Source organism: Bufo bufo, chromosome 2 (assembly GCF_905171765.1).
Source record: "Bufo bufo chromosome 2, aBufBuf1.1, whole genome shotgun sequence".
NCBI lineage: Eukaryota > Metazoa > Chordata > Amphibia > Anura > Bufonidae > Bufo > Bufo bufo.
Genome location: NC_053390.1, coordinates 607,059,032 through 607,071,756, shown reverse-complemented (window position 1 = coordinate 607,071,756; position 12,725 = coordinate 607,059,032). Strand labels below are relative to the sequence as shown.

Sequence of the window (12,725 nt, the reverse complement as noted above, 5' to 3'; positions counted from 1 at the left end):
GCTGAATCTAAACACCTAAGAAGTTAATTGACCAAGAAAGAATGACCATATTCTAATCGTAATATTCCTTTGGGCTCCAGAGAACGTCACATAGCAGAGCTAGCGCAGGGAATGGCGGTCAGCACAGGCTACCAAGAAAGAATGACCAATTTCTAATTTTAATGTTCCTTTGGGTTCCAGAGAGCGTCACATAGCAGAGTTAGCGCAGGGAATGGCGGTCAGCATTTGTTCCCTTTTTACATTATGGAACTGTACCACAATTACAAGCTGCTATCAGACTATCTTGGAATTCTATTGTATACCCCAAAAAAAGATGTAGGGAAAGTGGCACATACAATGAAAAAAGGAATACAATTGTAATTCCTCCAGGCCCCAAATGTGAAAGGGTCTAATATCTCCTGAAAAGGCATCTGCAAAGGAGAGAGAAGAAAATTGAGTCAAGCCTGACATATGAAAAAAAAAACTGTGACATTTTTACCCCTGTGCCACTAAATAAAAACCAGAATCCTGTAAAAATACACATGCGTGAAAGATTCACCACTGAAGGAAACCAAATTATGTTTCCTTCCAAGTCTGAAACATAGAAAATAATATACCATGTCAACTGACCCCCCAAAAAATTGGAGGTGAGGGCCTACAGCTGAGCAGACCATATGAAACATTGTAGTGAGGGCCTACAGGTGAGCGAACCCTATAAAACATTGGAGGTGAGGGCCTACAGCTGAGCAGACCGTATTAAACATTGTAGAGACAGCCTACAGCTGAGCATACCATATGAAACATTGTAGTGAGGGCCTACAGCTGAGCATACCGTATAAAACATTGGAGTGAGGGCCTACAGCTGAGCAGACCGTATGAAACATTGGAGTAAGGGCCTACAGCTGAGCAGACCGTAAGAAACATTGGAGGTGAGGGCCACCAGGTGAGCGAACCCCATAAAACATTGTAGTGAGGGCCTACAGCTGACCAGACCATATGAAACATTGGAGGTGAGGGCCTACAGCTGACCAGACCATATGAAACATTAGGAGCAAGGGCCTGCTGAATCTAAACACCTAAGAAGTTAATTGACCAAGAAAGAATGACCATATTCTAATCGTAATATTCCTTTGGGCTCCAGAGAACGTCACATAGCAGAGCTAGCGCAGGGAATGGCGGTCAGCACAGGCTACCAAGAAAGAATGACCAATTTCTAATTTTAATGTTCCTTTGGGTTCCAGAGAGCGTCACATAGCAGAGTTAGCGCAGGGAATGGCGGTCAGCATTTGTTCCCTTTTTACATTATGGAACTGTACCACAATTACAAGCTGCTATCAGACTATCTTGGAATTCTATTGTATACCCCAAAAAAAGATGTAGGGAAAGTGGCACATACAATGAAAAAAGGAATACAATTGTAATTCCTCCAGGCCCCAAATGTGAAAGGGTCTAATATCTCCTGAAAAGGCATCTGCAAAGGAGAGAGAAGAAAATTGAGTCAAGCCTGACATATGAAAAAAAAAACTGTGACATTTTTACCCCTGTGCCACTAAATAAAAACCAGAATCCTGTAAAAATACACATGCGTGAAAGATTCACCACTGAAGGAAACCAAATTATGTTTCCTTCCAAGTCTGAAACATAGAAAATAATATACCATGTCAACTGACCCCCCAAAAAATTGTAGGTGAGGGCCTACAGCTGAGCAAACCGTATGAAACATTGGAGGTGAGGGCCTACAGGTGAGCGAACCCCATAAAACATTGTAGTGAGGGCCTACCGCTGAGCAGACCGTATGAAACATTGTTGTCAGGGCCTACAGGTGATCGAACCCCTTAAAACATTTGAGGTAAGGGCCTACAGCTGAGCAGACCGTATAAAACATTGGAGTGAGGGCCTACAGCTGACCAGACCGTATGAAACATTAGGAGCAAGGGCCTGCTGAATCTAAACACCTAACAAGTTAATTGACCCGGTCAGCACAGGCTACCAAGAAAGAATGACCATATTCTAATTGTAATATTCCTTTGGGTTCCAGAGAACGTCACATAGCAGAGTTAGCGCAGGGAATGGCGGTCAGCACAGGCTACAAAGAAAGAATGACCAATTTCTAATTTTAATGTTCCTTTGGGTTCCAGAGAGCGTCACATAGCAGAGTTAGCGCAGGGAATGGCGGTCAGCATTTGTTGCCTCTTTACATTATGGAACTGTACCACAATTACAAGCTGCTATCAGACTATCTTGGAATTCTATTGTATACCCCAAAAAAAGATCTAGGGAAAGTGGCACATACAATGAAAAAAGGAATACAATTGTAATTCCTCCAGGCCCCAAATGTAAAAGGGTCTAATATCTCCTGAAAAGGCATCTGCAAAGGAGAGAGGAGAAAATTGAGTCAATCCTGACATATATATATAAAAAAAAAAAACATTGACATTTTTACCCCTGTGCCACTAAATAAAAACCAGAATCCTGTAAAAATACACATGCGTGAAAGATTCACCACTGAAGGAAACCAAATTATGTTTCCTTCCAAGTCTGAAACATAGAAAATAATATACCATGTCAGCTGACCCCCATAAAACATTGTAGTGAGGGTAGCTGAGCAGACCATATGAAACATTGTAGTGAGGGCCTACAGGTGAGCGAACCCCTTAAAACATTTGAGGTGAGGGCCTACAGCTGAGCAGACCGTATGCAACATTGGAGTGATGGCCTACAGCTGAGCAGACCGTATGAAACATTGGAGTGAGGGCCTACAGCTGAGCAGACTGTATGAAACATTGGAGTGAGGGCCTACAGCTGAGCAGACCGTATGAAACATTAGCGGTGAGGGCCTACAACTGAGCAGACCGTATGAAACATTGTAGTGAGAGCCTACAGCTGAGCATACCGTATGAAACATTGAAGTGAGGGCCTACAGCTGAGCAGACCGTGTGAAACATTGGAGTGAGGGCCTACAGCTGAGAAGACCGTATGAAACATTGTACTGAGGGCATATATACTGTATGGAACAGGAGGAGGAGGAGGATGAGTAAACAAGATTCAAACTTATACCCTTTTTTGGAGGTGAAAAGGGTGCATCTGAATCTTGTGGATTGAGTACATTGTAAAGCATACATTTAAATTGCGTGTCTGTTCCTAATTAGCTCAGCGTTCCTCTGGTGGAGTGGAGAAGTCAGGGGCAATCTAGGCCTTGTTCATTTTTATCTGAGTCAACCTGTCAGCATTGCCAGTGGACAAGCGGATACGCTTATCTGTTATGATGCCACCAGCAGCACTAAATACACGCTCAGACAAAATGCTGGTGGCAGGGCAGGCCAACACCTCCAAGGCATAGAGCGCAAGTTTATGCTACGTGTCCAGCTTGGACACCCAGTAGTTGTAAGGCACTGAGGGATCATTTAGGATGCTTACACGGTCTGCTATGTATTCCTTCACCATTTTCCAAAACTTTTCCCTCCTTGTACCACTAGGCCGTGCTTCAGGGTGATGTTGCTGGCAGGGTGTCATGAAAGTGTCCAATGCCTTGGAGAGTGTTGCCCTGCCTTGTTGCAACTGCTGTATGTTCCCATTGTCTCCCTTCCCCGGTTGCCTAAGGAAGTACGGACTCTGCCGCCAGCGTTGTCAGATGGAAAATCTCTCAACAAGTACCTTCTGGTATTACACCATGACGCGAGGGTCGCGGGTAAGGCAGCCTAACATGAATTCAGCCATGTTTGCCAGAGTCCCAACAGATGAAACACCAAAGAAAAAAGGCCAGCACAAAAATGAATATACAATATATCTTTATTATGGTCTCAAACCAGGACCAGAGGTAAAAATTCAGATAAAATATAACACTGTGATGAATGAGAGACACACAGGAAGAAAAAACCAACACCACTGGTAATAAACATATAAATGAAGGATATGTATAAATGTCAATAGATATCAAGACTGATGAAATCGTATAGATACAAAATGGTATATGAATGTCTATAATGCAGGCAAAGTCATAGATAGTATATCCGGATGCAAAATCCAAAAAACAGTACAAGAGTAGATAAAGTGCAAAGTGCCAAAGTGCAAGTACATGAATCAGATTAATAAAACATCCGTATAAAAACTAATGACATAAAATACCTGAGTGGTGAACTGGATAACCCCAACGCACGTTTCGCGTTAGCTTCTTCAGGGGACACACCTTGTCCCCTGAAGAAGCTAACGCGAAACGTGCGTTGGGGTTATCCAGTTCACCACTCAGGTATTTTATGTCATTAGTTTTTATACGGATGTTTTATTAATCTGATTCATGTACTTGCACTTTGGCACTTTGCACTTTATCTACTCTTGTACTGTTTTTTGGATTTTGCATCCGGATATACTATCTATGACTTTGCCTGCATTATAGACATTCATATACCATTTTGTATCTATACGATTTCATCAGTCTTGATATCTATTGACATTTATACATATCCTTCATTTATATGTTTATTACCAGTGGTGTTGGTTTTTTCTTCCTGTGTGTCTCTCATTCATCACAGTGTTATATTTTATCTGAATTTTTACCTCTGGTCCTGGTTTGAGACCATAATAAAGATATATTGTATATTCATTTTTGTGCTGGCCTTTTTTCTTTGGTGTTTCATCTTACGTGCAGGCTTGGCACGAGTACTCACTTTTGTGAGTCATATATTGGTGTATACAGAGTCCCAACAGGCAACATGTCGACATCAGGATGACACTCCATCTCCTCTTCCTCCTCCTCCTCCTCCTCTTGGGCCCATCCACGCTGAACAGATGGAATTAAAGTTCCATGGGTACTAGCCTCAGAAGCAGAGGCAACAGTCTCCCTCTCCTCCTCCTTCTGCTCTTTATGGTCCAATTTGTGCTGAGAAGACAAACTGTGGGTGGTCTGGGTATCACCCTGTGAGATGTCCTCCCCCAGTATCTCGTCTGCCACAATTAGAGCGTTGTCCTTAATTGTGAGCTGCGATCATTTGAGTAGACACAGCAGTGGGATGGTTACGCTGATAATAGCGTTATCGCCACTAACCATCTGTGTGGATTCATCAAAGTTTTTTAAAACCACACACACATCTGACATCAATGCCCACTCCTCGCTTGTGTCTGGTATTCCACAACTGCCGTCTGCTGCTCACAAAGCCTGGCCAACATATAGAACGTAGCGTTCCAGTGCGTGCTCACGTCGCACAACAGTCGGTGAGCTGGAAGCCGCAAGCGCTGCTGCAGCGTTGACAGGCCGGCTGAAGCTGTGGACGACTTGCGGAAATGGGCACACACGTGGCGCGCCTTCACTAGTAGCACTGGCAAATTGGGGTATGTTTTGATAAACCGCTGAACCACTAAGTTTAAGGCGTGGGCTAGGCATGGGATGTGTGTCAGGTTGCCGAGCTCCAAAGCCGCCACCAAGTTACGGCCATTGTCAGACACAACCATGCCTTGTTGTAGGTTGAGTGGAGAGAGCCACAGCTCGGTCTGGTCCCTTATACCCTGCCAAAGCTCTGCGGCGGTGTGCTGTTTGTCCCCTAAGCAGATCAGCTTCAGCACGGCCTGTTGACGCTTACCGACAGCAGTGCTACACTGCTTACAGCTACCGACTGATGGCTTATGGCTGCTGGAGGTGGAAGTGGAGGAGGATGAGGCAGAAGAAGAGGAGAAGTGGGGGTTGGAGCCAGTAACATAGCTGCTTGCGGAGACCCTGATGGACGTAGGGCCCGCAATCCTGGGCATGGGTAGCACCTATGCCATCCCAGGGTATGACTCACTCCCGGCCTCCACCACCTTCACCCAGTGTGCGGTCAGGGAAATGTAGCGTCCCTGGCCACCAGCAATTGTCCTTGTGTCCGTGGTTAAGTGGACCTTCCCAGTAACTGCGTTGGTCAGGGCACGGGTGATGTTCTGGGACACATGCTGATGTAAGGCGGGCATGGCACACCGTGAAAAATTGTGGCGGCTGGGGACTGCGTACCGAGGAACCGTGGCCGACATCAGGCTGCGGAAGGCCTCAATGTCCACAAGCCTATATGGCAACATTTCAAGGGCCAGTAATTTTGAAAGTTGACATTTAAGTGCTATGGCCTGTGGGTGGGTGGGTATTTGCGCTTGCGTTCAAATGACTGTGGTATGGACATTTGGACGCTGCACTGGGACAGGGAAGTGGATATTGTTGCTGCTGGATCATTCGAAGGTACAGGTGCAGGGTGAGAGGCATCCGGGCCTGCATCTTGGACAGGGGATTGGACAGTATGTAACACAGGGGAAGAGGAGGCAGTGGTGTGACCCGCAGACCCAGATTGTGGACCCAAGCGTTCGGCCAACTTAGTAGGATGCTTGAATGCCATGTGGCGGATCATGCTGGTGGTGATGAGGTTGCTAGAGTTCATGCCTCGGCTCATTTTGGTACGGCACAGGTTGAAAACTACCACTCTTTTGTCGTCTGCACTTTCCTCAAAAAAGCGCCATACTGCAGAACACCTACCCCTTGCTAAGGTTGATTTACGCATGGGGGTGATCGGTGTAACGGTTGTGGGCCTGTTTGGTGTGGGCCGACTTCTCCCTTTTGCCACCCCACTGCCTCTTCCAGCCTGTTGCGGTGCTGTGGATCCCTCCCCCTCTGTACTGCTGTCCTCGCTCAGATTTTCATCTTCCAATGTTGGGTCAATGACCTCATCGTCCAACACCTCCTCTTCCACTTCCTCACTCTGATCATCCTCCTATCTTGACCTAACCACAACGTCAGTGATTGACAACTGTGTCTCATTGTCATCCACCTCGTGAACTGATGATTGACGTTCACCACCGTCATCTTCTTGAGACTGTGAAGGCTCAAGAGGTTAGGAATCAGGGCTCGTTTGGCAGGCCTCTCCATGGTGGGAGGAAGGATGATCTGAGCGAGGAGTTGGCTGACCAGACTCTTGGCAACAGAGACTGGACTTGGTGGAAGAGAGGGTGGTGCTTAGCCGACTGTAAGCATAATCGTCAGCAAGCCAACTGACCAACTGTTCGCACTGGTCTGACATGGACAGTGTTGTTGTGCGCCGCCTAGCTAAGTTGGACATGAAGCTGGGTACGATTTTATTACTTTTTTTTTTTTGGTGCACTGGCAGCAGGCACAGTATTATTGCTCCCAGTGCCACGACCTCTGCCTGAACCATCAGCATAACGCCCACATCCCCGTCTTTTAGTGCTGGCCTTCTTCATATTTATGGATTTTTTACTGGTTGTGACGCTGTTTTTTTTACTGTCCACAAAAGACAGTTTTCAGATACAGGGCAATATATGACACAGAAAAGCACAGATTTTGGACAGTATTTTAGCCTCAGATTATTGTAATCTGCAGTACAGACACTGTTTTATGATGTTGTTTTTATTTATGACTATATTATTCCCAATATATGGGATTGAACACTCAGATGGTATAGAAATGCAATGCGCTGTAATAAACGGTTTCTACCGCAGACAACAAAACTGTGTGCAGATTCAATGAAATTTGAAGCACTCAGACGGTATAGAAATGCAATGCGCTGTGATAAACGGTTTCTACCGCAGACAACAAAACTGTGTGCAGATTCAGTGAAATTTGTATGTATATTGATTGTTACTTTTTCCCAATATATGGGATTGAACACTCAGATAGTATAGAAATGCAATGCGCTGTGATAAACGGTTTCTACCGCAGACAACAAAACTGTGTGCAGATTCAGTGAAATTTGTATATATATTGATTTTCACTTTAACCCAATATATGGGATTGAAGCACTCAGACGGTATAGAAATGCAATGCGCTGCCATAAACGGTTTCTACCGCAGACAACAAAACTGTGTGCAGATTCAGTGAAATTTGTATATATATTGATTTTCACTTTTTCCCAATATATGGGATTGAACAGTCAGATGGTATAGAAATGCAATGCGCTGCAATAAGCGGTTTCTGCTGCAGACAAAAAAACTGGGTGCAGATTCAGTGAAATTTGTATATATATTGATTTTCACTTTTTCCCAATATATGTGATTGAAGCACTCAGATGGTATAGAAATGCAATGCACTGCGATAAACGGTTTCTGCCGCAGACAACATAACTGGGTGCTGATTCTGTGAAATTTGTATATATATTGATTTTCACTTTTTCCCAATATATGGGATTGAAGCACTCAGATGGTATAGAAATGCAATGCGCTGCGATAAACGGTTTCTACCGCAGACAACAAAACTGTGTGCAGATTCAGTGAAATTTGTATATATATTGATTTTCACTTTTTCCCAATATATGGGATTGAAGCACTCAGATGGAATAGAAATGCAATGAGCTGCGATCAACGGTTTCTGCCGCAGACAAAAAAATTGGGTGCAGATTCAGTGAAATTTGTATATATATTGATTTTTACTTTTTCCCAATATATGGGATTGAAGCACTCAGATGGTATAGAAATGCAATGCGCTGCGATAAACGGTTTCTGCCGCAGACAAAAAAATTGGGTGCTGTTTTAACTGATATTCTTCCTATCTATGCCCCTGATACACAGAAGGTATTGCACAGATGTCTGAAGTCACTGCAGACACCTTCTATTAAGATAGCCAATGAAGCGATTTTTTTTGTAAAATAAAACAAAAAAAAAGTGCAAATCTGCACTTCAAATTGCTGCCAACACACACAGTAGTCCTTAAAAGGACTTTTGGGTTTTTGAAACGTCTTTAAAATGAGTAATTTGCGATCAAATTCTCTCTACACTTTCTGTCCCTTCCTAACAGCAGCTCTCCCTGACTCGCAATGAGCTGAACCCGCGTGACCGGGTGCTATATAGCACCCGATGACGTCTTCCGGCCAGCCAATCACTGTAATGCCAGTAGAAAACATGGCTAATGGCATTACAGTGATGGCAATACTTACCAGCATGTTTATTGGCTGCTTAGAAGGCGCCAAACGTGCGGGGAGGAGACTCGAGCATGGCGCTCATCACTATTCAATACTCTTTTGTACCACAATTGAAGAGGTATGTCTCTGTATAATGTGCCTTTATTATTGAAAGTTGGTTGCCATTTATGAAAATGTCTTGATAACTGTCTGAATGACCAACCGGACTGTATAGACCCAACCCTATATCTTCTGAAGTGTTCTTCCTTTTTCTGTGTTTGTAAATTGAAAAATTGTTAATAAAAATTATCTGATTTAAAAAAAGAAAGAGCAGAAGTTGCCATAAATAATGTAAAAAAGACATCATAAAGTCCATGACAGTACCTTTCTAACAAAGCTAGAACCAGCCCTGTACCTCACATGGATCCAGATATCTCCCCATTCATTACTCTGTTAGATTTACATCAAGCTGATAGCTCAAGGGGAGTGTCTTTTGTGCTACAGATCAGGAGGTGTGTCCATGCTCTCCCTATCACAGCTCAGGAGGCAGTTTAAAGATGAAACTGAGCATGTGCGTCCTACTTAATGAGCCGGTCAAAGAAATGAGAAATTAAGTAGCACCATACAGATACATTTTATTGAATAACTCAGTAGCTATACAACATTTTTAATTACATGCAATTACAAAAGTATTCAGGTACAGGTGCTGGTTTGCAAACTGTAGAATATTTTTCATGGGACAACCCCTTTGAATGACATGTTTTGAAAAAACGATATATCAATCTTTTCAGCGTCTCCTGCTCTATAGCATGCTAGCTGCAGATTATGTGGCATTTTCTCTGTGGCTGCCTGCAGCCTGCTTTATACTTTGCTGCAGATAAGAACTCCACTCTTATATTCCCCATTCCTGTGTAGTTCTATTCACTATTATCTTGCATTTATGGAAGAGCAGTAAATCCCAGTGGGGACATTCCTACTGCATGCAGAACACTTATATTTCCTGAGACATGTTTTGGCAAGAATGGGATTAAATGTTTTGTGTGATACAAACCCTTTTACTGCATAGTCTCCTCTCTGGTATTTGCCGCCTCATCATGTCACATGGGAATACAACGGGACAGATTTATTTGTAGCCTTAATGTCAGTTATGACTGCAACATTGTTTAAGCTCCACTTACCTCAGTTAGCAAAATCAATACAGACATTGCATGGTTGGAAATACTAATGTAAAACAGTTATATTAACCCCTCCACTTCCTTAGACCATCAGAGAAGTTTTAACTGCAGTAGTATGAGATTTTTTCCCCCTATTTTGTAAATCTGAATGCATCTTATAGTCACACACTGTCAATGGGACATAGTGCCTGTTTTCAGCTTGTCTTGTCTTGCAGTAAAGCTTTCTATCTTAAAGGAGTTATGCTGGTAATCTGATGTTATCTCATATCCAAAAGATAGGGATTAACTATTACAAACAGTATGGGGGTCCTACTACAGGGGCCCCTTCTGATCATGAGAACGGGAGGCTTGTACCCTGCAGGGTCCCACTACATGACGTATTTGGTCGAGCATAAGCACTGCCACTAATACTGTTGAGCGAACTGAAGCATTCAAAGTGGAATTCTGTCTGAAGAAAACTTCTATTCGCAACGAAATCTGAATTTCCTTGCAATTCTTGGTAACAAATAAATTTTTCCTAAAATGGTGGCTGCACATGTTACAAAGTAAGAAGCCCGGGACCGTGAGATCACCCATAATGCCATGCAGCCAGCCAATCTGCATATAGCCATCCCCTGTGATGTTATCCCACACGGTCTCCACCATTTTCTTGTGAGCTGAACATAGGGAGAGACGTGGCAAACGCTCATCTTCTAGGGACAGTATTGCTGAAAATGATTCATAAAAGAATATCGGAGAGGGAGAGTGTAGGGAGAGTGCCGGAGAGCGCAGGGAGACCTATTCTGCATCAGTCTTATTTATTCCTACATTTACTTATTCCTACATCAACCGTAAATTTATTTTGATAACAATAAGATGAAAGCCTTTATTATTCCAGTGCCATGGTGCCAACCAATACCATCCATTCTGCACCTCTTAGTAGGGGCCGGTCTTAATGATGACCGTCCTCATCATTTGCTGGCTCTACTTTTTCCAAATCATCCTTCAAATGTCCTAGACAAGTCAGCAAGATGCAGAGAGAGGAGGAGCTAGATGAAGGCTGTTCTTGGAACCGCATGTGTTTCAGAGCGGCTCGCGGCGCAGGCACAGGTAAGGACTTACCTCTGCATTGCCGGACTTGGGAATAACTTGAATGGAGTGGCAGTATGCATGGTTAACCTTCCAATCTATTCATTTCGGGGGGCCCTATGGGTTATGGAGCCTTCATTCTCATGGTCAGTGGCAGTCCCGGTGGTAGAACCCATGCAAATCTAATAGTTAAACCATATCTTGTGGATAGGGTATATCTTTCATTTACAATTTTCCTTTAAATGTCCCTCACTAGAAATTATACCTTTTTTTCAGTTTTGTCATAATTGATTTAATCTTTAAACTATGGTTATGGTCAAATGTTATCCTTTTCTCCAAAGGCTTATTAATTGACATTTCTACAATATTATATAATGTTCTTGCTACTTACTCTATATTACAGTTTTTTAAATGTAAAAGTAAATGTTACATTTTATTCATTCCACTATGTGTCTCTTTTTTAATATTTTAGGCAATTTTGAAAATGAGCATGATGAGGTCACTTTGAAGATAATATTTGCTGTAGTACAAACAATTGGATTTTTTAATTCAATCTGCAATCCTATCGTATATGCTTTTATGAATGAAAACTTTAAGAAAAATTTCCTGTCAGCTATATGCTTTTGTATCATAAAAGATCCTTCTTCTCCTTCAAGAAGACCTGGAAATTCAGGTATCACCTTAACACAACAAAAAGTAAGAGAAAATACAAGTGAAGAAACTAGAAGAGAAGCTTTCAGTGATGGAAATATTGAAGTCAAATTTTTTGATCAGCCTTCTTCCAAAAAGACGACAAAAAGACATCTTCATTTGTTCACATCAGAACTTACTGTTCATCCTTGACTACAAGAAGTGAATTAACGTTTTTGTTATGCCTATGAATAAAATTTATTTGGGTGAAATAGAGAATGGATTAAAAATGTTTACATCAAGCTTCAAAGGGTCTGATGAGCAGCAATGAACGAATCAATTTATGATAATCGATTTGTCTCATCAACAAGAGTTCTCTACCTGCGAGGGGCTGTGTCAATGTTGAAGAACCTCCCCCTGCCACTTGACTGTTAGGACCAGACATCTCGCTAGCCTTGGCAGTCTTAAACCTCTGCCACTGCTCCGAGTAGCAGTGAAAGCACAGAGGCTCTAGCAGTGTCTTTACTTGAAGCATCAGTGCAGGGATGAGATTGTCAGGGACAATGAGTTGTCAGGACATGTCAGGTGGCAGCTTCTTCAGCAGTAGGGACAGCCCCTTACAGGAGAAAACTCTTGTAAATAAGATGAATCGATTGGTATGACTTGATTCGCTTATACTGAATCACTAATACTGATGAGCCATAATGTTGTATACTACATGATTTATTTTAAAAATATGGTTATATTCAATTTGCATATTCAAATAAATTCATTACCATTACTATAATTATAATTTTAGGAAGGATTTAAAGGCTATGTACATCTTTGGAGGCAATATTTATTGTTGCATTGTACTCATTTTGCTCAAAAAAATTTTTTTTTCAATTGGTCTTTATTAAAAGTTTTGAACCACTGTCTCTGTGTTGCCTTGAATTTCTCTAGTAGCAGGATCTGAATTGTTAAACATTCATTGTAGCTCAACTCTTATCTTACTGATAACATGGCTTAAAAA

The 12,725-nt window shown here is 42.5% G+C and overlaps 1 protein-coding gene across 1 annotated transcript in view; it reads left to right on the top strand.

Moving 5' to 3' along the window:
- Positions 1-11,926, top strand: part of QRFPR (pyroglutamylated RFamide peptide receptor) — a 150,373-nt gene extending 138,447 nt beyond the window's left edge. The window contains exon 6 of the mRNA XM_040419877.1: positions 11,556-11,926. Within this exon, the coding sequence (XP_040275811.1) occupies positions 11,556-11,926 (371 nt within the window). The remainder of the gene's footprint in view (positions 1-11,555) is intronic.
- Positions 11,927-12,725: the final 799 nt, after the last annotated feature.